At 35.2% G+C, this 25,710-nt stretch overlaps 3 protein-coding genes across 4 annotated transcripts in view; 1 reads left to right on the forward strand and 2 right to left on the reverse strand.

Moving 5' to 3' along the window:
- Positions 1-510: 510 nt before the first annotated feature.
- Positions 511-10,233, reverse strand: LOC137404368 (uncharacterized). Its single transcript, XM_068090565.1, has 6 exons — positions 10,120-10,233; positions 9,522-9,756; positions 6,456-6,671; positions 3,752-3,877; positions 2,828-3,104; positions 511-1,202 (listed from the first exon to the last, which is right to left on the reverse strand). Exons 2-6 carry the CDS (start codon positions 9,715-9,717, stop codon positions 944-946), a joined length of 1,074 nt encoding a protein of 357 aa, XP_067946666.1. The 5' UTR covers positions 9,718-9,756; positions 10,120-10,233; the 3' UTR covers positions 511-943.
- An 881-nt stretch (positions 10,234-11,114) lies between these two features.
- On the reverse strand, positions 11,115-20,336 carry LOC137405451 (pyruvate dehydrogenase E1 component subunit alpha, mitochondrial-like). The gene is made up of 9 exons (XM_068091719.1): positions 20,215-20,336; positions 19,652-19,714; positions 19,382-19,555; positions 17,362-17,488; positions 16,640-16,731; positions 15,873-16,121; positions 15,455-15,594; positions 12,448-12,556; positions 11,115-11,421 (listed from the first exon to the last, which is right to left on the reverse strand). The coding sequence occupies exons 1-9, from the start codon at positions 20,248-20,250 to the stop codon at positions 11,260-11,262; spliced, it is 1,152 nt and encodes a 383-aa protein (XP_067947820.1). The 5' UTR covers positions 20,251-20,336; the 3' UTR covers positions 11,115-11,259.
- A 354-nt stretch (positions 20,337-20,690) lies between these two features.
- The window catches only part of LOC137405450 (DEP domain-containing protein 7-like), a 52,362-nt gene continuing 47,342 nt past the window's right edge, over positions 20,691-25,710 (forward strand). For both annotated transcript variants that reach the window (XM_068091717.1, XM_068091718.1), the window contains exons 1-3: positions 20,691-20,853; positions 21,059-21,270; positions 24,033-24,167. In XM_068091717.1, coding sequence (XP_067947818.1) covers positions 20,793-20,853; positions 21,059-21,270; positions 24,033-24,167 — 408 coding nt within the window. In that variant the 5' untranslated portion in view covers positions 20,691-20,792. The remainder of the gene's footprint in view (positions 20,854-21,058; positions 21,271-24,032; positions 24,168-25,710) is intronic.

Below are 25,710 nucleotides of genomic sequence, written 5' to 3' on the forward strand. Positions count from 1 at the left end.
GTTTTCCATTGGCAATATGCCAGTCTACTAGCTTGAAAGGTACAGTTGTTTGACAAAGCTTTAAAACCTTTACAGTGGTTTTTATTTCTCTTTTAATTTATTTCAACTACACGGACACACTTCTCTCATGATATGTAGTTTGAAAGTTATAATAGCAAATGTTGTTATATGTTAAATACAAATCAATTTTCTGTCCAAAGACTTTTATTACATGGGCAACGCTGGGTGGCACAGCTAGTCTATTATATATATATCATTATATATGTCATTATATCTTAAGACATAAAAATTCAGATGTTAAGGCAATTGTAAGTAAAGACTTGTCTGAACATTCTAAACAAAAATTTGTTTTTTCACTACCAATTTTGCCTCTACTATTTTTCCAAATCTTCTGATATGCAAGCACAACAGCATTCCATTATCACAGCTTTATTGCAAAGATTAAATAAATATATTTATTTTACAAAAATATTGTAGCTGAGATAAAACGTCTAGGTCTCTATGATAGTGTTCAGGCACAATCGTTCTCGTGAGCAAATTACATTTTAGACATCAAGATTTGTAGCTCAAACAATAAAAAATATATCATTTCACAATCAATTGGACGGAAAATATAAATAAAAGAATAATATAAGAAATAAAATAGACAAAAAAGTATAGCTGCAAAGGCAAATCAGCAAAAGAATTTAATAAATGAAACTTGTTCATTTGTCTATGGCACGACAACTTTGTTACTAATCTGAGCGCAATGGAACACGAAAAGTGATTTAGACAATAAAAGTCTACCAAAGTTGATATTACACGAAAAAGAGTTCAAGGAATGATACAGTTCCTTAAATTATCAGATTCCTCTAAAAGATGTGTCGGTAAATTATTTGCAGGTGCTATCAATCTGACATCAGTAGCGGGTGACAAAAGGCTGCAAGTTTGTATTCACGGCAGCTTACAAATGCGGAATTAATTCCGACAGCATTTGGCTGTAATTTTGTTCGACGCATAAAGAAGGCAATGTCACGGATTTGTCTCCCTCTTTTAAGGTTATGAGTTGGATGGTAGTGCCCCCACCTCCACTTGTGTGTGTCGATTTCGCTGCAGCTTTTTCCAGAGTCAAATGTGGAAATAGTTTGTCAGCTACCTTATCAACCATATATGGATCTGAGCCGTGCATCATAGATTTATTTAAGGTATAAGCGTTCTTTGGCCTAAAATCATATTCAATTTGTTATTAGCATATACAAAATAATATGGTGTTTTGGCAGGTAGGTAAATCTATGTTTGGTCAAAATTAGTAATGCATACATCTAAAGGATACTGTACTAACTTGAACCATACTTGAAGATGTTACTGTCAATAACACAGCTCTGTATAAAGTGCTAGGAGTTTTTACAACAAAAACACAAATAGGCCGACATATATATATTTATAAATGAAACCATAATTATGTATTTTGAGTCTGCCAACAAATGAGGGTTGAAAATTTGTTGAAATTTTGACATGCTGATTATGGAAACCTGTTTTACTGTGAACTACACCAGAAAACTCATGAAAACCTTACCTACACCTATATTTTATGGATACCTACCTCCTACCTACAACTCATCAAATTCTCACCTATACCAGCCTATATGAGACAAGATATGTCTCTTCAAGCCTATGTTCCATGGATACTTATCTCACTAAATCTTATAACCCATGGTTAATTCTTTAACTCTAACATGCCACTTACTAAGACCCTTTTTGCCCTAACCTGCAATTCGTAGAGAATTATTGTACTCCAATCTAGTCCTTGTTCTTATTAGACACTATGTCACTCTATCCATACCCTACATTGGTCATACAAGGTGACAAAAGTTTAATCACACCAAATATGTCTGTTGATATTATCATCGTTTACGACAGTTTTCAAACCCACACTTTAATAGTTTCCTGTTAGTTTTTCACATGAATGGTGTAAAATGTGAACCAGGTTTTACTCCAGCCAAATACATAAGTGCAAACGCAGCATGAATAAAACCATCATACACAAGTTACAAAGAATTTCGATGGCCTGTAGCTAATTCATCAAATTTTTCTCAATGTCCTCAAACAGTAAGTTCAAATCTGCTTATCTTACAGCAAAATTAGTAATAACCTTGAGAGTGTCGCAAGTTACTGAGCCTTCATTATGTTATAATTTTTATAGGATAAAGGTAGATTTGAAACCAACTTTGCTCGTATGAACATCATTTCAGGAAAGCTAAGCCAGAATTTTATAAGTAAATGACCACAATGCGTAGGCAAATCAATATGAACTATCCTTGTACGACATATAAATATTATAGATAGCAACATCAATGATTACGAGGTGCTAATAACCCTTGCACTGAGCTTGAGCCGTTAACCATTATAATTGAAAAATGGAAATGACATTGTAATGTCTTGACTACGTTGATATGTTCAACACACGCTGCCAATAGCATCCGTACTCAGGAGTTTGTTAGCCCTGAGCACACGAAGGATAAAATCCTTACTGTAATAATTATTTTCACGAACAGAAAAGGCGGAGTGAAAATAATCTCAGGCACAACTTCTTTAGCCAATATACAGATATATAAGTAGGTATATAAGTAGGGTGCATCTATGGCATATCAGCTGAATAAACAGTGACTTGCATGATATGTAGCCACTAAAGCATCGATTCGATAAAACATAAACACGTTTAGCCATGTCTAAGACTATATGGAGTATTCAGTGCAGCAACACACTATGAATGAATCATATAAAAATACATTAATTTTTTTTCTAAATATTACGTTAAAATGTCACGTTCTGGTTTTTAATAACTTACCGGCTTTTCTTTAGTCCAGTACTAGGGGGGACAGGCACTTTATAATTTCCTCCATCGGTTCGTTTCAGAGTTACTCTCTCTTCCACATTGTCAAATAATTTACTAAGCGCTGTCTCTGGGTTTCCTGTCACCACTACTTTTCGATCGGCTGGTCTGCTGGTCACTTTGCTACTAGAATTGCTATTATTAGTAACAACAGATAGTGATTTGTCTTTAGAAGCGAGGTAGCTATCCGTTGGTCGGTTTTCATCTGGTGGGGTTACAGGCCTTACCATATCTGAAACAGAAATTAATGGATTGTAATGCTTGAGGATACATGAGTATACATTTTATTATATTTCTAACACTCAGAAAAACTGCCATCTTTGTTTGTAAGTAGTAACTACTGACCCAAAGTCAGAGATAATCTGAATTAATGGTAATTTAAATTACTCTCTCAATTTATCATTTGTAATAGTAGAAGTTCTTGTAATTTCAACAAACCAGTCAAATATATGATTATTTAGGCTAAAACGCCGTTGATTTATTTTGCTAATTTTGCTCACAATTTTTAGGTTTTATGCAGTTTTCATAAACCGCTTTTGAAGCATTCCAAAAACTTATTTACAAGTTAATATAGTTCTGCTACTTGGTCCAATTTTTACTGCGAATATCGAAAAATGACTCAATGAAAATCTCAAATTTTTATAACCAAAAGCAAATGTTCTGTTACCAAATTATTTGACAGCAAAACTTATAGCAGGTATTCTAATAGTGAACAAACAAAAGCTATTACAAACTAAACTGTGAAAATACAGCAAAGCCGGTGAGAGGAAACGGTAAAACAGCTTTTAACTGTAATTTCTATTAATAGCCAATCTTTTATGCTACAACAATTAGCCCACGCATACAAGAGATTATCTGCCTCTAACTAAAAACTTTTACCTATCTCATCTTTGATAGCCAAAGGTGGCAGCACTTTGAGACAGTGTCCAGGAGCAACGCCAACTGGCTGATTTGGTTCTTTCCAAAAAGATTGTGGAAATGCCCTTAATCTCATTGGTACCGGATCTGAAATGCGATACACACTGGATGAGTTACAAACCAGAAATATACTGACCACAAAAAGTTCTTTAAAAGTATAATAATTACTTTTTCTATGTCAGTTGTTTTAGAGTTCAAAACCAACCAGCACGGCAGCAACATACACCAACAAACACCTTCATCCATTTATATCCTAAAACCTTTTAAAAGCTTCAACTAGTATGTAAGATAAATTGTTTTACTACAATAAGAGCTGCATCCGTCTGTTGCAACAGATGAAAGTTGGGAAAAATGATTAAATTATACTGGATTCGAACTCGTATGTCATAATCTGAGCTTCTGTATGAAAATCTCTGAAGTGAACTCAAAGATAACATGCGAAAAGCTAAAAGTCTGTAACTGAGGGTGTTATGAAAGCTGAATTTTTCAAAGAAAATAGCGTTTCTATTCATATTTCAGCTGAAATTTTTACAACCATAGAGTTCACGTCCTTTTACAGCGCTGCTGGAATGGTTCCTTTTACAGCGCTGCTGAAATGGCTCCTTTCACAGCCCTGCTGAAAATGGCCTCTTTTACAGCACTGCTGGAATGGTTCCTTTTACAGCGCTGCTGGAATGGTTCCTTTTACAGCGCTGCTGGAATGGTTCCTTTTACAGAGCTGCTGGAATGGTTCCTTTTACAGCGCTGCTGGAATAGCCAGACAGTCTTCAAGTGCTGCATTGTGTAAGCTTTTGATACACGCTTTTGTAGCGGAACCTTCATAGAAATTAAAATGCTCCGCGTTAATTGAAATATTACTAATGCTGACTAAGCCAGAAGTAAAGGTGTCTAAATATAGTTAGTAGGTCAGCGTTTACAGTTGAACTCGTATAATGCACAGGCATCAGAAACAATAACCTCGCTCAAATGATGTGTAAATGTATAACAAGCACTGTTAACTGTTTCTTTAGTTTTAGAGAAACAATTTTCAGTTTTAATTATTACGTGATTGAGATACAATGTAGCAAATCTGCATTTGAATGTCAAGCATCTTACCTAACCTTATCACAATTAAGTTGTATGCGCAATTATAGCAACCTGCGTTGATCGGTAACGGATAGATCTGTTTGTCTTTCATCTCAGCTCTAAGTGCATAAATCTATACATTATTTTAAAACTTAATCTGGACTCTTGTCAGCTACTTGAATAAAAATCTTTAGTTCTTTAATTACAAAAAGTTACAAGATAAACTGAGCTCTAATCCTAAAACTCTATATAAACTAAAAGCTTTTAAATTTTAAGAGTTACGGGCTCATAACTCTTTGTAGTCGGGGAACAAATTTTTTTTGGAATTGAAAATTGGATGGAAAGTGTAAATTTTGAGCTTTGAAATGCTGTACAGATTTATGCACTTAGAGCTGAGACGTGAAATGAAAAGGTCTTTCGACCAACATGAACATGGAGGTTCCCAAAACTTTGCACACCCTTGTATGTACAATACACATTTAATCTTTGTATATGTGATGTCATTCGTGTAGATAACTAAAAAACTGACTACTCGATGTTGCTGAAGTAGATATTATACAGTTTATCATATGCATTCAGAGGGGATTCTTCTAAAACAACAGCTAATAGAAAATTACAAAGATCTGCTTTCTACCAATTAAACACAACCGCTCCCTAAACTCATGCGCACAAATCTTTTTGTGTCTGCTAATAGTTTGTTAATTCCTTGCAGCGATCTAGACTAGCGATGAGTGGAAGTAACACGAGCAGCGAGTGTTTTACTGGCCATTGTTCGCTGTCACCATAGCGAGTATGCACCGTATTGATCATGGACATTCTAGGCATTGTGTTGTTATTGACATTGTCATAACACGAGAGTAAAACAGATATTTAGAATTCTATGAGTATAAATCAATTAACTAAAGCACTTAGCAATCAGATCTAAACACGTGGCTATGGAGCTAACACTACACCTATGACTTCAATACAAATCTTATCTTGGTTTATCTTGTATTTATAACTTTGTCCTGTTTATATACGTTTACTAGCTGGATGCCTGGCATTGCACGGATAATAAAAAAAATTTGTCCGGAAAATTTGCTTTTAATCAGCATATTCAACATCGTGCTAGTTATGTTTACTGTGTTTATTTCTGTGTAATTCATACTATACCGTCTGCAGTGCCTACTACAGATCTATACTGATTACAATAGTCTTGGTGGCTATATGAGTTTAAGCACTTTTCTTCACATATGGGCATGCATATATATATATATATATATATATGCATGTATATATATATATATGCATGCATATATATATGTTTATGTAAGTTACTGTCTAAGCCCACACATTTAAGTTCTAAAATCAAGAACAAAACTTTAAAAACATTAGAGGAAAACTTTTGAATTCTGATTTATCACGAGTTCTAATTACACTTGCCGCAAACTATCTGAATATTTTCCAAAGCCCAACATTTATGTACTAGTTAGTTTTGATGTAGCATAGCTTCTTTTGTTCCAATAAAAACTAACCATTTGCTTTTTACCTTGTACGGCTTTCAGAACATATAAGCGGAGGTGAAAGTAATGGTATCACCTTGGAACACAAAATATCTCACCTCGTTTTATTTGTCTATGCTTGGGAGGAGTTGCATCTCTTTTCTTGTATAATTCTGTTTGCTGCCGTGATAAAACGACTGTTTGGGTTTGGTTGATAGGAAATGTTTTCTTTTTCTTTTTTTGCCGAGGCCTTGTGACTTCCTGCGCGTGATACTTGAAGCCAGGAGGGCGAATATATATTGGGCCGCTGCTGCCACTGCAGCTGCTGCTAGCACCTAGAAAAGGCAGCATTCAACTGATTTGTTCTTTTAAAAGTTATGGTGTCAGAATCAGTCACAATCAAATATCACTACTATTCTACTCTGCAACAGTTAGTCATCTCTTACATCATAGTTACCTACGCATGTATCTATAATCTCGTTGCAGAACCCAGAAAGTATGCTTCGTTGAAACAAAAATATATTCTCTTCATTGTCTAGTAGCTGCACACGCTTTGAAATTTCGGTGAAATATGTTAGTCAAATTTTATAGCCTAGAGGGTCAGATGGTGATTATTACTCACTTATAAACTACAGTTGTCACTATTAATCAACAAGTCAGCTCCATTTGCTATATTAACAGTTAATATTAATATAATAAGTATGTAACCTTTGAGAGTTTTAAAATCAACTTATAGCAAATAAATTCCAAAATTTCATTTAATTCTCTTTTCACTTTTTTATTGTAATTTTTTATCTTTGGTATTTATCATCTTATAAAATTCATTCGTGGATAGTAAATCTTTGATTGCTCAGTTCTTAGCCAACAAACCATGGTACGATGTTGATCTCTAATATACTCAGCTACCTTTGCTCAGTTTCGCTGAGTGGTACCATAGTGAACGTTGACTGTTGTAACTCAGATTATGAATTATATTATAATCTGATTCACTACAGATTATTATATTTTTATTCAGATTATTATTTATTTTTATCAGATGAAATTTGGTAAAAAAGTTGGATTAAAAATAAAGGAAAGGGCTTATTTTGTTTAATAGTTAAACTTTAATTCAATTCACTTAACTTAAATATTAACTATGTTGTCACTGAATATTGGTTTTTACAACAATCAAACAGAACTTTCAGACAAATTACACAAAAAAGTGTTGAGTCTTTCAATTTATAAATTATATTTCAGTCTACACAACTTCAAAAGTTAGCCATACCGATGAGCAAGATCATACTACGACAAGCTCAACATAAAATAGCAGCGTTTTCTGTTACATGGTTTATAGCAGGTTTACTTACACTATGACTTCCTACCCCGACAGCTGACTCTGGATTGAGTGAGCAGGTAAAACAGCTAAAGCTATATCTATAAGTCAAAACCTTTTAATAAGCTCCAAGCTATGCCTTTTAGAATACACCTCGCTATCACTGTTTGTCTCTCTATAGTCTCTTTGAAGGTACTATTAAATTTTATAAAATTAAACACAGTTTGATTAAAATATCTAAAAGTCTCAAGTCCTGATAAGGCCATTTCATATTTAGAACTTCCTCAAGCATGGTCAGTTTGCTAGTAGGAATAGAAAGTTACAATAGCAATGCTTCTAGAAACTTCCAAAACCACAACTACTTAAACAAAGCATAGTGTGTAACAAAGCAATTAAGGTTCCATATTGAATTACATTTTGTAATAGTAAAAAGAGTTGAATAGACTCTAGTGGTCATGTCTGTGGTGTGGTCAATGTATCAGACTACTAGTTACATGCTATGCGTATCACAGGTCTATACAAAGCTTCTAGTTCAGAGGGAGTTTAGTAGAAAAGCTAGTATAAAATAGGAAAAATGGCTCAGACAATATGAGCAATTTCAATCAAATTTCTCATGCTTTATTTTGATTCCTAATACTAAGCTACAGATCTCTCACAATTAAAACAAGCCTACATTATTTCTGAGCAGCTTGGGCAGAAAAAAATAAGCAAAAATTTTGGCTCAAACTATTTTGTGAATATTTATATATACAGAGAAAGAAAAGAGAAAGAAGAGATATAGAGAAAACGGAAAGAGAGAAAAAAGAGGGAAAAGAGGGAAGAGAAAGAAAAAGAGAGGTGGAGAAGGAAACGGAGGTAAGGGCGACAGGGAACAGGGAGACGGAGGGGAGGGAGATAGAGAAGAGCGAGACAGAGCAAAAAACAAAAGAGAAAGTCAGAGGAGAAAAAACACAGAGGAAAAAAGACAGGGAAAAGAGAAAGAGGAGAGTGAAAGACAGAGGAAAGCGCGAGACATAGGGGAGGGAGAAAAGGGAGAAAAAAAGGGAGGAAGAAAGAAAAGGGAGAGAGGAGGGTAAAAAAGGGTAAGAGGGGAAAGAGAGAGGAGAAAGAGAGGAGAGAGACAGGAGAAAGAAGGAAGAAAAAGAAGAGAGAGAGAGGAGAGAAAAAGGGGAGAAAAGAGAGGGAGGGAGAGAGAAGGGGAAAAGAAGGGGGTGGAAAGAGAGGGGGAGAGAGGGAGAGAAAGGGGATAAAGAGAAGGGAGAAAAAAGGGAAAAAGAGAGGAAAGAGAGAAAGGGGAAAGAGAGAGGAGAGAGAGGAGGGGGGAGAGAGGGGGATAAAGAAAAGGGGACAAAAAGAGGGGAGAAAGAGAGGGGTGAAAGAGAGAGAGAGAGAGAGAGAGAGAGAGAGAGGGAAGAGAGGCAAGAGATGACATTGCAAAGTGTCTGGAATATTTATACCCCAGATGGTTCACTCTTAACTTTCATCCCCAAGGGCTTGACAGAAAAAGCACGTTTTAGAGGTGTTTTTGGTGGCCTGACACTCTAGCGTGTTTTTATAAAAAGATTATGTTTTTAGCTTGATCATGAATACCCTTTTCCACACAGTAGAAAAAAGGGCAATTAGTCTGTGGTAATAAAGTGGTAAGAGGTAGTTTTTTATTAATGTGTAAGTCAGTGAAAAGGGCGCAATTTATAAAATCCCAGACTAGCCCTTGGGAATGAATAGAAAAAGTGAACCCCCTGGAATTTATCCTTAAACTTTACAATCTTTTCTTGCAAAAGTTTCAAGTGCAAAGCTAATTTGGGAAGTTAATATTTCAATTCTTGTTCTACTGTGATATTCATGCATCAGTGACCACGACAGTTTTTCTTACCTGGAGAACATGGGTTATCACTACAATCCAAAGAACTGGTAGTGTCTAAATCTGAAGCAGTTACTATTGAACTAGACAGAGACGTATTGTTAGGCTCAAGGTCATGCAATTGATCTTCTTGTTCATCGTCTGATGAATTTGACAGATTTCCCGAAGCTGAACGTTTTGCAGAACTGGATCTCACTGTTGATGACATCTTGTTGATTAGGAAGACATTTCAATTCAGTTTAAAAACCTGACAAAGTGACGTAGTCATTAGTTTTGATAAAGAAGAAAAGTAATGTTGCAGTTGTTTAGCTGGTAAGATAGATGGTTCACTATTGTATGTATATGAAGGTGAAATAGAAAGTAGAGGCTGTTATTGTGAAAAAAATGATTGTAGATTATCCAAAATAAGACACTAAAATGAAGCTATTAAAATGTTTTGACAAACTTCTTTTAAATAATGTTGATAAAAAAATGCAGTTAACGTAGGGCTCTAACTCCAAACACACAGCACTTTTAAGCAAAATATTCTAACACAACTCAGTTATATAATTTACTCAAAACTATGATTTCAAGTGCCAAATATTGTCTTCAACTAGTTTATAAAACTCACAGCTCTAATATATTTCCACCGAGAGCAAGTTTTCTTTAGTTGTTTGTGTATCGGAAGCCTTCGTGCAACGAAACCTTGAATCTGAAGTAGTAGATGCTTGTTGTTCTACTAGGGCTCTGGTTGATTCAAATATATGTAAAATGATAAGGTCTCTGCAAAAACTATTGGTATATAGTAGTCAGCAAAGACGCCGAGTCGTTTGTTGCAGCGTACTAAAGCCTACTAGAAGCATGGCTTTGTTTGTTTTAGTATCCTACTCTTTCACGACAAATCACGAGTAAAATTGCTGTTCAAAGCTGTTTATATGGTAACCACGCAGCGTTACGTCAACCAACGCTAATTGGATGGTTTAGCGAGTGTAGCTGTGCGCCTGCACAATGTGGCGTATGCTTACGTCCCGATTACTGCGTATTTAGAAAAAGAGAACATTCAAGATAGAACAACTCTTGATTTGCATAACTATTGTACGACACGTAATATTACAACAACATTAATTCAGATTAAAAAAGATGAATTCAAGTAGTTTTAACTGCCTACAAAAATGTGAACATCGAATTAAATTTAATTTTGTCCAACTTTTTACTTCGAACACAAACCTATAATGATGCAAAAATGTAGCAAAAAGCCCGATATACCTACATGTACATGTACGTTTGATGCCGAAGATATTTATTTCGATATCACCACATTCGAGTGACGCGGCCTATTAGCTAGTTAAAGATGTGTCTATTCGTGAAAAACTACAAATGCAATCCAAACACCTTGAGCTATCTATTGTGTTGAGCCTATACACATACATTTCATCCTATTTCTATTGCACAAGGTCAATCTTAAAAGAAAACTTTATATTTACCTAGATGTCGTGTTTGTATATCTTGTCACATATTATTCATTTTATGATTAAATGCTTCGACAGACTAACTGCATATGGCAATGAGCAGTCCTAAAAATAGTTTAACTGACCAACATCGTAATAAAACATCCATAACAAAATATAATTTTAGCGAAGCCTTATACTGGACCACATAGAAAATAATAAAATTAAGGAAGCACAACTCAAAAAACAACAGAAGGTCGATGAGAGATTGCTCTTAAATTATGAGTAATTGTTGAGAATTCATTCCAAGAGGCCGAAAAAGGTCACTTTGATGCGTGCATAGCCATATCGGTGCCTCTGACTTGATAGCCAGAGTCAGGGTTAGCATAGATATCATTGTACATTTCCTCTAAAGGCAGCTCGATCTCCTCTTTTGCTATCTTTACAGCCTGTTTCACTTCCTCTTTCACTTCCTTGTCAAGCACCTGTACAAGGGTGTCACAGTTTGGTTACTCTTAAATCTGATTATGACTTCACACGGTTGAGTAGAATGAATTTTTTACAATACAAGCCGAGAAAACGAAAGTAACTATAACATGCAATGTGTTGTTGCATTTTATCTGGGCACCGACTAGACAACCAAACTATGTTTGCTTCAATTTCATGTGCTTAACACGCAGTAGAGAGAACAAACTTTTTCATCTACCCAATAGAGAGGATAAACTTGCTGCCTCACCCTTGCTAACTCAATGCAAGTTGTCAGCAAATCTAAGGATTTGCTGGCAGGTCGGTGAAAATTGTTATCGATAACAAGAGGCTATAAAAGGGTTAATAAAAACATGGAAGTGTAAAACATCTTAATACAACTCTTATTGCACTATATTTGCACTATATAAAAAATGTTTAACGACTATTCAAAATTAGCTAAAAACTTATGTTTTGGAGTTTTCTTATACATCTGCACAATCTTTTTAAATATATTATCAAAAAATGCAAACATTTGTAATTTTCTAAATAAAGAAATTGTTTTTTTTCCAAAAAACCAGAGAGACCGCAAACAAAATTAACAAAAAATAGCAGGTTCAAGACAGCATCCTAATAGTAATATTTAAGTATATACTAAAGTACTCACTAGAAAACGTCATTCCATAATATAAATAACTTTTACAGGCCATTGCATAAGGTAGAACAATTCTGACATGACTGCCCACAAAATTTCAACTAGATGGCAGCATGTGTAGATAACATCCAACAATTCACAAATTTTTTAGATCAATTAATGAATTGAGGTAAAATAAATAACAATTCTAGCCCAAAAAGGGTGCAGAACTAAACCCCACAACGTACCACTACAAGGAGGTGATCTACATGTACATACCTGAGCACACCCACTTCAACCTAACTGGCACCGCAATTACGCGACAATGTCCTTGATAGCACTTTCCTGGTAAAAAAGACCTTTAAACAATGACCCCTAAAGTAAGCCGCCTTCCATTCAATTCTAACACTACCTGTATTTCCTCAGCTGTCACCAGGTTGAGATCTAAAATCTTTTGCTTGAATTGGTTAATTGGGTCTCTGAGCTTCCTGACCTCTGCAACCTCGTCTCTTGTCCGGTAACTGCACACATACAAACTTTACACTAACTTTGATATAAAACTTCGATGCAAAAAAACAAAACTCTTATTTTAATAATTTCCACACATCTCTGGTATTATTTCAAAAGATTCAATTTATGCGTCTGCATAGAGACATCCTACTATCGAAACTACTAAACATTGTTCTGGTGTTAACAAACACAGCAACGAGCAGAACGAGCCATTGACAGCTATTAGCCAAGAAGCTGTCTGGTGTCATTCAGTAAATGACTGACTTAAGTGTTAATTTTTCCATCAACAAACCACTTATGGACATTCCAAGTTTGAGTTAGATTACTTTTTTAACGAAAAACAAACATAACATGGTATAAAATCGGGTAAGTTATTAATTATATTACAAAGCCATGGAGATACCTGAAATCTGTAACTCAAATTTAAAATACCGTAAAACCTGTATTTGTATGCCACCTTTATTTAAACGCCAGCTCTATATGACCACCACTAAACGAGAAGGGTGGAAAATAAAGCAGCAACCTTGAATTGATCCGCACCTTTGTTTGACGTTCTTTGCTCTTCATGAACCCATGATAGAAAGTGACCGGTGGATGTGTCCACAAAATAGTACTAATAATGACTTGGTTACATCAATATCAGTTAATTCTTTTGTGGTTGCTGTTCGCATCGAAGTCAGTTTTTAACTCTAAAGCTTACAATTCTTCTTTAAGACTTTGAAAGCAACAGAAATAAATTATAATTGTATCAGGCTATTGTAGCTCCTTGTTTAACGCGATCTTGATACTTCAACGTATATGCAAAATGGTTTACCATTACGATGGAATCTATACTACTATTTTCAGACTGAAACTTGTGCTAAGCGCGCATGCGTCTAAAATGCGTTTATAATTATTTTTACAAAATGTTTTTCAAATAGCAACGCGTACAAATTTTACTTTGCTAAAAAGTTGTTTGGTGACTAAGGTTGGCTAGTCCAGCAGTGCAAAGAAAATGGAGGTCAGCAGACAATGGATGGTATTGAACAGCCAGACACTGTGGATGGTATTGAACAGCCAAACACTGTGGATGGTATTGAACAGCCAAACACTGTGGATGGTATTGAACAGCCAAACACTGTGGATGGTATTGAACAGCCAGACACTGTGGATGGTATTGAACAGCCAAACACTATGGATGGTATTGAACAGCCAAACACTATGGATGGTATTGAACAGCCAGACACTGTGGATGGTATTGAACAGCCAAACACTATGGATGGTATTGAACAGCCAGACACTGTGGATGGTATTGAACAACCAAACACTGTGGATGTTATTGAACAGCCAGACACTGTGGATGGTATTGAACAGCCAAACACTGTGGATGGTATTGAACAGCCAAACACTATGGATGGTATTGAACAGCCAAACACTATGGATGGTATTGAACAGCCAGACACTGTGGATGGTATTGAACAACCAAACACTGTGGATGTTATTGAACAGCCAGACACTGTGGATGGTATTGAACAGCCAGACACTGTGGATGGTATTGAACAGCCAGACACTGTGGATGGTATTGAACAGCCAAACACTATGGATGGTATTGAACAGCCAAACACTGTGGATGGTATTGAACAGCCAAACACTATGGATGGTATTGAACAGCCAAACACTATGGATGGTATTGAACAGCCAGACACTGTGGATGGTATTGAACAGCCAGACACTGTGGATGGTATTGAACAGCCAGACACTGTGGATGGTATTGAACAGCCAGACACTGTGGATGGTATTGAACAGCCAAACACTGTGGATGGTATTGAACAGCCAAACACTGTGGATGGTATTGAACAGCCAGACGACAATGAGATGATTCCATACGAAAGCAACAATCCGAACGCAACCTGCCGAGCAAACAATGCAAATATTTTTGTTTTAAAAATGTCAATTTTTGTTTCAAAAATGGCTATTTTTGTTTCAAAAATGTCAATGTGCATGTATAATTCTGCATGTATGATAATTAATGTTTGTTTATGCCACTTGTTCTTGAATATGTTTGTAGCATTTGATAAATTATTACTATACAATTTAGAAATTTTCAGGTTTATAGCATATTATTTGATATCATCATATCGGTATTCTAAACTCGGCTTACAATGGATCGACGGTCGTAACTCTTCTTCTATTGCACATAAACAGCCAGAACTGGCTACAGACTGTAGCCAGTTCTGGCTGCAGTCTGTTGCAAACATATCAATGAGTGCAATTAGCTTTGATGCAACATTGTTAAATATAGTTATAAAAATAAAAATATGCCTTCAAATTTAGAATAAAATAAAAAATTGAAAGCTCCAACAAATTGCAACGCAGGCTATACGATCATCGCATCTTAATTGCAAGCGATAGATATCAACTGACCGAGATATTTCTAAGCTTCCCAATGCATAATTATTTTGAGATTTATGACAAGTTGGAGGTAAGTTATAGCAGATTTATCGCACCCAAAAGAGTTAATGTCACTCTGCTTGAAGGAGTGCAAAATAAATACAACATTCACTTCGCCCGTAAAAGGGTTAAATATAGCTTACCAAAATTCGGACTTGATATTTGAAACATACAACACCACCCTCTATTTGAACGTCGCCTCTAATAAAATGCCACTGCAGAAGAAGGATGAACAATAGAGCGCCATGGCGTTCAAATAGAGGTTTTACCGTATATGAATGTTCAGCATTTTTGTAGTAGCACAAGATTTTTATGCACTGTCATGTTTCAGAACTTTGTAATTACAGATAAACGTTGTAAAAATCCTGGAATGGTTCCCTCTTGAGCAACTAATTGCATGACATAAGAGAAAAGCCATCTGTGATTGGCTGGTGGGAAGCCAGAAAGTATAAACAAGTAAAATAAGACAGTCATCTTACCTCGTGCCAGGATCAGACATACTGTGTCCATGATATCTGTAGGTTTCTATCTCCATTACAAGAGGACCCTTACCCGACCTGCACCACTCAGCACCCCATTCTGCAGCGTTACGCACAGCGATTACATCCATTCCATCAACCTAAAGTGCCACAATGGAGGTATCATAATATGAGGAAAATACGTAAGGAAATATAGAAATAATGAAAATAGCTTTTGAGATAGATCTTCAGTATGTATCATATAGAAATTTAAAGCTTTGAAGAATGGTGTCTGAGAATACTTAGTTTATATTTTTTATGTTAATCATCGTCTTTTGATGTTTCTAAAGAGCTACGCGAATTTATCAAAATAATAGTCCTCAGTGTGTGTACCTTGAAACTCTTTCTAACCCTGTAACTCAATAGGTGATAGACTCACCCATATCCCAGGAATGTAGTCACCCCTGCTGTGGAACTCTGTACACGCCGCCGCCCGGTGCGCCGCTGTGCCCATGCCATATTTGTTGTTCTCACAGATGAATATCACTGGCAGGTCCCAGAGCTTGGCCATGTTGTATGCCTCAAAAACCTGTCCCTGATTGGCTGCACCATCACCGTAAAGAGTGAGGCAGATGTTATCTGTGCCCTGATACTTCATGGCCAGAGCAATACCAGCTCCAAGAGGTACCTGTAAGAGAATAAGACAGATCTAATCATTGCGGCACGATGAAGACAGCTAATTCAATTTCTTTAATTAAACCAACTAAATTATTATTATTAAATTAATAAATTATATTTCAGATGAACTTTTTTAATGAGCTCATAAGAAAAAGCAAAATAAAACAATAACCAAACAAATAATAATTAAATTAAATACATAAAAAACATTTTATACAAAACAAGAACAACCAAAAGTAGCAGCATCATACTGCTAAGAACTTTTTACTATAAAACTATCTGCCGTTTTTATTTATTTCTTTTTTATTTCACAAACTAACAAATTGTTTGCCAGTATTTTCTATATATTTATAGTTTGAATCCAAAACACGTATACAATTTTTAATTGGTGTACATAAGGATGAGCTAAATCTAGGACTGAGTAAAATTGTTGCAATGAAATACTAGAGTTATCTTGACAACTTAAATGCTCTCTTAATATGGTAATCGATAGTCTCTAATCTTGTTGTTGATAGGACGGGCACTGACCTGTGCTCCAACAATACCATTGCCGCCATAGAAGCCTTTTCCGTACATATGCATAGAGCCACCCTTCCCTTTGGCGCAGCCAGCCTGTTTACCTGCAGGACCAGCAAAGCTGATAAGTCTTTGCATAACATAAATCAGTTGATAGAGTTGGAGAAAAGAGGGCGGAAATTGTTCTATTTAAAGAACTCCACTTCCAAGTCTTCTAATGACCTCATCAATCATTCCTTTTTAATACAGTCAAACCTCGACTTACAATCATCTCTTCGCATGAATTTCTCGACATACATGTATGATGCAAACTTGGAGTAAATATTTACCTAGACATATGAAGTAAACACTCAATGTCATCTGTAAACTCTTAAAGCATTACAGTTTTCTGAATAGAAAGTAAAAGAGTTTATAAAAACATAAAAGTAATTAAAATTATTTAAAAGAATGTATTTTAAATTACGATTACTAATAATAATGTAATTTAAAATAATTTAATAGATTTAATTAAAGAAATTGAATTTTTTGTACATTATAGTACAGCATAATGTACTTTTATTACTCTTTCTACCAAAGAAGACATTGTTGAGGCAAAAGCAACAGCCCAAGTTCATCTATTCCAATATTTACTTCGCAGGTCGCTAGACGGCAGGACAAACATCCTAAAGAGAATGTATAGTACTTTGCTTACCTTGCTCAGAAAATAATAATAAATACAGAGAGTTCAGCCTCACCTGTGAGTTCAGCAAAAACGGATGCCATTGGCACGCCTCTTATGTATGTCCAGCCGTGGGCTCTGTAGGCTGTTATAACGGCGTCTGTCTTACGAATCACAGACTCCATCCCTACACAACATGCTTCCTAAAAACAAACGTTAATGCAACAGTTCCACTTCCAACCAGCTCAACAAAGGCTCCTAGTACATCCTATTCACCACAGATGAAATGGTATGGTTAACAACAAATTACATTTACGAATTGGGCTACACTGGAAGGGTTCGTATGCTATTCCTATTATATGATTTTTGAAGAGCTGATGTAGACAATTAGTCATGCACAGTTAATGGGGGCGGAGTTTTAAATTCAAACAGAAAAAACTGCATACATATGCGGTACATGTATTATACATGTACCCATTTCTGTTTTTTCTGAAGCACCACGTATAATACACGGTGCTTAAAGAACCAATTATGTTCATGTGATCACATACAATCACACCACATATATACATTGTTGTTTGCTTATTTCAAATCGTATCTATATTTCTAGAGGTATGTTTCATGTCTGTATGTCGTGTGTCGGCATTCCAGCTATAGCTATTAAAATCTTGGAATAAAGAATCCATACCAACGAAGATTTGATTTCAGACCCTATCGTTGACCAGTCCAATGCCCTAGCCAATAGGCCACAGAAAATGAGTTGTCAGCTTGCCGATATAAGTCGCTATATGGGAGCACATAGTATGCGCCACATACCCAACGGCTTTGCATATCACGCAGGGTGATTGCGTAAGTAAGTGATTGTCATTAGTTCGCTTAATAAAATTTTACATTGGCAATGTGCCAGCCAGGCTAATAGCAAGTGGCAGACAACTATCATTACTTCTCATTGTTTATAAGCTGATTTTTAATACTTGGGCAACGCCGGGAGGCACAGCTAGTAAATGCATATGACTTGAAATATTACTTTAAAATAGATAAATATTTTCAATCTAAAGTGACCAACATCATGCAGCAACACAGTAAAATATAACTAAATAAACCTGTTAATGTGTTTTTATAGACAAAAAGACAAAATGAGAAATCAAGTAGTTACATCAAAATACTAAATTCTAGTGACAGAAACTAATGTAGGTCAAAAGCTGTAGCTATAGCTGTTACAAAAGAAGTAAATGGAAGATGTCATACACAAAAGCATATGAAGACTCCCATGTGATGACATGGGACACACCAAGGTTTCATGAGGACATGAAACATCACAATTTTAGCAACAAAATCATTCATGGTCAAACAACTGCTAAAACATGATATGCAGACACAATCTTACTACTAAGTAAAAGTTATTACTCATTGCAAGAATAGCAAAAAAGCTTATAGAACAAAAAAGTGGGTGACCGATTTTTTGTCACAATGGGTAAGCTGCAAGAAACCAACTTTGAAGGTTTCAAGGTTGGTGGCATAAAAACGTCCATGCATATTCAATGAAACAACCTCAGTATTGGGCTTGCGCTTATACCGTCCTTTAACGTAATGAATAGTTGCGTTACAATTTGATTATAAAATTTAAATATTCAGATACAGTAGCCCTGCAGTTTGGCCCCCATGGAAAGTGCAAATCCGTGGAATAAAAACTGATAAACTCATATCTTTTCATCTCTCATATTTTTCATTAACTGTAAGCATTTTCCTATAGACGATTGTGAGAGTCAAGGGCAGTTCAGAGACATGATAAAGGGTGTCACAAGTACTTTGCACTTTTAAACTTCACAAAACGTAACAAGAAGACAGCGAACCACGACGATTACCATGACACTCGTGGATGGATCTCACTGGACAAAAGTGTGAGAAATTTTTTTATATATTGTAGTTTTTTTTATCTCTTTTACTTTGAATTTTTAATATTTTTAGCCTGCGATGTTACTGAAGCGATGGCAGCTGAACCACGAAGTAGCATGAGAATACTGTAATTAAATTGATAATGAAATCTTCTCAGAAAAAATGTACTATTGTAAAAACAGCTTTAGCGACATACACACCTGTCCTGAATAAAGGTGGCAGAAACCGCGTATCTCCTTATTCTTATACATGTTGCTAGCCTCTGTCTCCATCTTTCTGACAGCAACCATTTCCTTATAGAACTTTAGGGCATCATCTCTTGTCAACACAGCTGAATTCTTGGGTCCATTTTCAATGCCATGCAGGCGATAAGGCTAATTTAAAATGAACCATAACGTTAGCAGCACGATAATTTAAACTATCGAAAAATTATGTCACAAAGGTTCTATTATTAGACAGTGCTTACATACCTCTATGTCGACTTCTACTTGGCTCACAGTACTGTAAGATGAGCGAAATATTTGATGACTAGCCTAAAAATAATCAGACAACAACCAAATAATTAATTGTTGATTATTACTATTTAACAACTAGAAAATTTGCTTTCAACATAATGGTATCATAAACGACCAAATATGTCATTTACAAGAGACAAAATTAATGAATAATGTCTCTCTTCTAACTATTTGCTAAAAATAAAATGATCTATAAATACAAATGATTCATATAAATAATTAATATAAAACATAAATAAAAAGTGTAATTACCTCATAATAATCGTTTTCTGGCTGCAATTACTGCATTACGCATAATCAACTTAAAAGTACAATGATGCACTTACTGTGCAGTCTTACAGCAAACAGAATCAGTCAATATAAAAGCTGATTTTTACTCTTTTGCTTTCCATCAATACAAAATAATTACATGAACTATTACGGGACAGTAACCAAGAAACGCGTACACAGAATAACACCATACTTCGATTTTAACCGTTATAAATTATTGCGAACAAATTGTAACGATCCATGCTTACCGCTTGTTGAACTCTATTAAGCCACTGTCTGAGCATGCTTATTATGTTATGTGACAAGTACAGCTCAATAAATTGTAACAAATCTTGCAGTAAAACTTCGTGAATTTGGAACCGGGTCCGGGCTGTCGACTTATGTAGCAGGTAAGTTAACTATTTAAACCTATTGTGCGAGTTTCTACCTAGCACTACACAGATTTACATTAAACAATAGAATGCCCCTCTTCAAATTTTCTTGATGCAAACGGAGCTAGCGAATATCTCTATGGCAGTTGCTGTTAGTTTAATTCCGTAATATTACGGTTCACAAGGCCGGTACGCTTAGTCTAACGCGAGCAATCAAAAACACTAATTCTTAGCATGTAGGCTTGATTTTTATCGAACCCTTCTTCATGCTACGAGCGCATTTTTCAAAGTGGTTAAATGTTTAATAATGCTATAATGCTGCGTTGACTAACATTGGACAACAGACTAGCAATTTTACTTTCATATGTCATTGCACATATATTCGTCAATAAGAATAAGTTAATTATGATTTTGGCCGTGTTAATATTAGCGGTTTGATGGGCTAGATTCAGAAAATGCTTTCTACGTTTCAAACGCCGACCACATCATCTGATCACACCCCGAATTGCAGCAGTGGTGAGTTTCTGAAAATTTTTCTTAGATCTCTTTCACTTAAATATTATTGTTGATCCTTATTGCTACTTTTAGGTTACAAATTTTCATGTTGGCCCATAGCCTACCTGTTTACTGCAAAGAAAGCTTGCTGTGTTTATGGTACGTTGATATGACTGTGAAATGTATTTAATTAAACTTTGTTCCTGTATGACTTTCTCATTTTTAGCCTCAAAGTTTAAAGCTACTGTGCTATGGCATAACTTGATTGGATACATCTATAAAAATGTTAAACAGAAAAGACGCCGTCTTATTTGGAAAGGTGTCGGACCTACATCTTGTTTTTCTGGCAGCGATGTTTGTGATACAGCTCTTATATATCTTTTGATGGATAATGAGAACTTTAAAACAAATGATCTAACTCGCATCAAAGCTCGAAAGGTTAGTAGCTTATTGCACGGAATATTGCTGATTGTAGGAGTATTCTGTTGGTTTCATTGGTCAATGTTAATTCAATTGCTAAATTGCTAAAGGCTAATACTTTTTACGCGGACAGTTGTATTATCTCCAGTAGGAATAGCCTCTAGATTCTCTCTTTGTTTGGTCAAACAGGGACAGCTCGATATTTCATTTTTACATTTGTACCAGTGTCAAGAAGTGCTGGAAGAGTAACCTTATTTATACACACACAGTTCTATGCATGAATTGTTATTATTAATTCAATATATCCAGGATTTCTATTTTGTTTTCTCAGTTTGTATTAATTGTATCATTAATAAATCATCTTTTATTGTAATCGTAGCATTACAGACTTAATAAATTGCAGACTCGAGTCGCTATTGCACATAATAGGATACAAGTTGTACGCAGTCAAGCAATCATTGCGCTCCTAAAATTTTAATCTTGTTTTATTCAAAGTTCTTTGTCTCTCGGTTTGATAAATATTTTTTTGTGGTCAGTGTTTCATTTTTTTTAGCAGACCATAAAAAGATACAACAGTAATGCCATAAATAAGAGTGCTGGTGAAGGTTTCGTGTTTTCAAGTCATTTCCTAACCTTTTGTCTTATTACTTAATTTTGAGACATATACTATGTGATATCATCAACTTTGAGTCTTGTTTGCATTTCCCAAAGTTTCATTAAAGGTTGACTTGCAACAAAATTAACATCAGTTATTTGGTATCAAAAGATTCACCTTGTCTTACTCTGTTGTGTTGTAAGTGCCAAATATGTGGAAATGTGAGTACAAGCTCTTAAAAGCTCAAAAACGAAAAGCCGCCGTAGATTGGAATCTCTCTATTTCGATGACGTAACCACGAAATTTGGTTATCGTCTTGTCACGTATGTTCTCACGTGAATTGAAAGGCCAATACAAAGCTAAATATAAAACTTATCGTAGTATTAGTTTATGACAAACACTTCGAGTGTTACCGAAGACCCCGTATCAAATATAGATGCTCGCTACTTTACAGTTTTGTTTCGGCATTATTCAATCGTCAAGTCGTAATCTCATCATGTGAAATACTTCGCAAATAATTTTTGCAGCACTTTTCGATTATCACAGGTGACCAACAGGCTCGTCATGATTATCAGACAATGATATGTATTCCTTCGAGCTAAAGTTGAAAAGTTTAACGATTTCTTACAGTAAGTTATAAGATATCAGTGCTAAAAGTGACAGCATTACGATGATAAAATAGACGCGTAAGAACAATAGACATAGTTTTATTGAATGCGTGAGGTATATTTGTGAAAATATTTCGACGAATAAGGTTGCAACAAAGTGTAAATAAAAACCATCTCTCACAACTGTATCACATTTAAGCCATTTTGGAAAGGGAATCCAAACTGCGGCAGTCTCGCGTGGCTGTGATTTTCTGTTCATTTTTGAGCTCTTAAGAGCTTGTAATCACCTTTCCACATATTTTGCACCTACAACACAACAGAGTAAGACATGGTGAATCTTTTCATATCAAATAACGGTAATGTGAATTTTGTTGCAAGTCAACCTTGAAATGGACATTGTTCCTATAAGAAATCGATTTTAAGTGCCACCATTATTGGTTGATGCCACCATAATAGTTGATGAGCTACTGGCTTCTTTGTTTAACCTTATAACAATAATAAACGCTTGTAATCAACATTATGAGATATAGTAACTGTTAATAAATCCTTGGTTAGGAATGTGATAATTGTATTAGACATAATCACTCAGTCGGGATAATGTAAAATGTGTCAGACGGCATGTAGGCCTATGCTGGCTACATTTTCCACGTAGTCGGTTGTATTTTCTTGACAAGGTCAAGAGTAAACTAAACAAAGAGCTCAAGCTGATAAGCAGTATTTACTTAGCAACAGATAGTACAACAACAGGCCTTGTACTATCTTAATTATTAGTCACCCTGGATATAACTCATTCGACTGGCTCATCTGTTGCATCATCTTAATAACTAGGTTACCACTACTATGACTACTCGTCTCTCAACATCAAAAGCTTGGGCTTATGTATAGTTGTGCGTGAAATAAATTAGACCCCTTTGATGGAAAACTAAAATTCTTATTTATAGCATTGTTACTCATTGTGAATTTAGTCAATAGCTATAAATTATATATTAAATTAATCTTCATTTTGTCTTGAAACCAAACAGCTGTAAACTAATGTTTTTCAATGATTATTTAGGCTAAATTCTGAGCATTTCATTTGTTTATGGTTGACAATAACAATCTTTACAGATACCACACTTCATATACATTTTTATTTGTTCATTTCAAGTTCTATACATGTACCTATATGTACATGTACATGTACCTATATATACATGAACCCATATGGTATATAGCTTAAAATAAGCAAATAAACATGTTGCAAAAATAATTTGATGTAAAATTGCCATAATCATGGAGGGTAAACCGAGTGACACTGATAATAAAATAAGAAAAGTTGTCAATACAAACCAACAATATCACAGTTACTGTACAGTTATTAAATTAAAAAATTGAAGTTTATTTTTTCTATTTAAATTGCCAAAGGGGTGAGTTTGGGAAGATCTTGGAGCAGATTAGGCAATTTACATGTATTTAAGAGTTTGAACAACGTAAACATTCTCAGAATGGATGATTTACATTGTAGGAGCGTTTACTCTAGTGCCACATAAGTCCATTTGTCTTTGTTAAAAGCTTTCATTCATATTTCTTCTCTTTAGCTTTGTCAGATGCTGCTTAATCATGACATCTTTGAGCCGCTGTCGGGCAGCAGCGCCCCTACTGCAGACAAAAAATTTGATGACCAAAGCAATAAGTACTATAAGTTTGTGTCGACCATCGATGCTGCCTTCCAGGTATGTATGCGATGATGGTGAGGAACCTAATGTATTGTTTATAGCTGTGCTGCTGAATAGTTACTGTAGTTATGTAGTCTCATAAAACCAACTTCGTGACACATTGAAAGATTGTTGTGAAAGCTATTTCAAAACTGATATTTTAAATATAACTACTCTCAGGTAGTGCTGGAACAATATCAAAAATTTGTTTCAGTATGATATAATATCGGGTGTTATTCAGAGTTGTCTTACATGCCAGAAACCCCCGCCATGGGAGAACAACTCCTTTATGAATCCTTGTACTAATATAATATGAAAAATCGGGTATCAGATCGATTAAAATATATATCCTACAGGATGAAAATATTCGTTGGTTATAAAAATTCGCAATTTCGCGAACAGTCAATTCTACGAATTATTAAATTCCGTGAATAATTAGTTCTATTTTTAATCACAAGGGAGAATAACTACTGCATCAAATTAAAAACTAGTCGCTAGGCTAGTTTTTAATATAAATGCTAAACGTAGTTGAGTTCCAAAACATTTTTAAAATCATTGCCTGGGTTTTGAGCTGACACCATTGCCAATGCATCACATTTATTTACAAAATTATTCAAGGTTGTCACAAGATATGCAGAATGGCGTCATCGCGAAAATAGCCGCTAAGCAGAAGTACTTAACATAGCGGAGTTCCAAAACTTCTTTAAAATCATTGCCGGGCTTTGAGTTTTATTGCCATTGCATCAAACTTTACAAAATTATTCAAGGTTTTCACAAGTTATTCGGCATGGCTTCGTCATCGCAAGAAATCTCTTCGAGTCTTTTTACAGTGAAGTCAACTCCATCAATGTCTAACACCGAAGTTGAGGACGATCATGATTCTGATCTGGACATTATGGTATGTATTTGATTTGCAGTGCAGATACGTTTTTCCATAATTAACTGCATTAGTTAATTCTTTTGTTTAAAAACGAATCACTTTCATTAAATACTTCGGCTATTGCTTCTGTACTTCCTTAACACTTGTTAATATTTTTTCTTTTTTGTCTTTACTGCAGATATAGAATGAAACAACCTACTCCGATTACGAAAACTAGAGATAAGTAGTAATATTCATCAAGGCAGGAATATTGGCAGAGAAGCAACCAGTCAACCTAGACCCCTTCATCGACAACAACTCTTTGATATCGCTGCAGCAAACATGATTAAATTATATATTTATTTCATTCATATATTTATTCATATATTATAATTTATTACAAACTTGAGTGTACAAATCAAATATTTCAAATACAAATAAAATTTTACAAACGATGAATGGAATAAATATAAACAGTTTAGTCCATATGGCGGTTGTCTAGCAATAAAATTAAACTGGTACTCGTGATGAGTGAATACTAGCGTGTAATGGTGCTCTCTGACTAATTATGTTGGTAATAGCAGCTCTGTCACTGTCTTGGGTAGATGTTAAAGGCGATTCTCTTGCTACTACATGACTGGTAAGGAAGGAAGTTATCATCAGAACTCTCCTCGGGGCTTACTGTTGCAAAGTTCTGCCGGT

Source organism: Watersipora subatra, chromosome 9 (assembly GCF_963576615.1).
Source record: "Watersipora subatra chromosome 9, tzWatSuba1.1, whole genome shotgun sequence".
NCBI classification, from domain to species: Eukaryota; Metazoa; Bryozoa; class Gymnolaemata; order Cheilostomatida; family Watersiporidae; genus Watersipora; species Watersipora subatra.

Bases quoted from the DNA above. Each gene is read 5' to 3' on its own strand.
- LOC137405451 (XM_068091719.1), bottom strand. From the start codon at position 20,250: ATGCTCAGACAGTGGCTTAATAGAGTTCAACAAGCG. The intron at 17,489-19,381 runs GTGTGTATGTCG...GTTTGTTTTTAG, and splicing joins GCCACCTTTATTCAGGACAG to GAAGCATGTTGTGTAGGGAT. The intron at 11,422-12,447 runs GTAGTGTTAGAA...ACCCTTGTACAG, and splicing joins TGACAGCTGAGGAAATACAG to GTGCTTGACAAGGAAGTGAA.
- LOC137404368 (XM_068090565.1), bottom strand. From the start codon at position 9,717: ATGTCATCAACAGTGAGATCCAGTTCTGCAAAACGTTCAGCTTCGGGA. The intron at 6,672-9,521 runs GTAAGAAAAACT...TGCCTTTTCTAG, and splicing joins TGATAACCCATGTTCTCCAG to GTGCTAGCAGCAGCTGCAGT. The intron at 3,105-3,751 runs GTAAAAGTTTTT...TTTCTGTTTCAG, and splicing joins GGCTATCAAAGATGAGATAG to ATATGGTAAGGCCTGTAACC.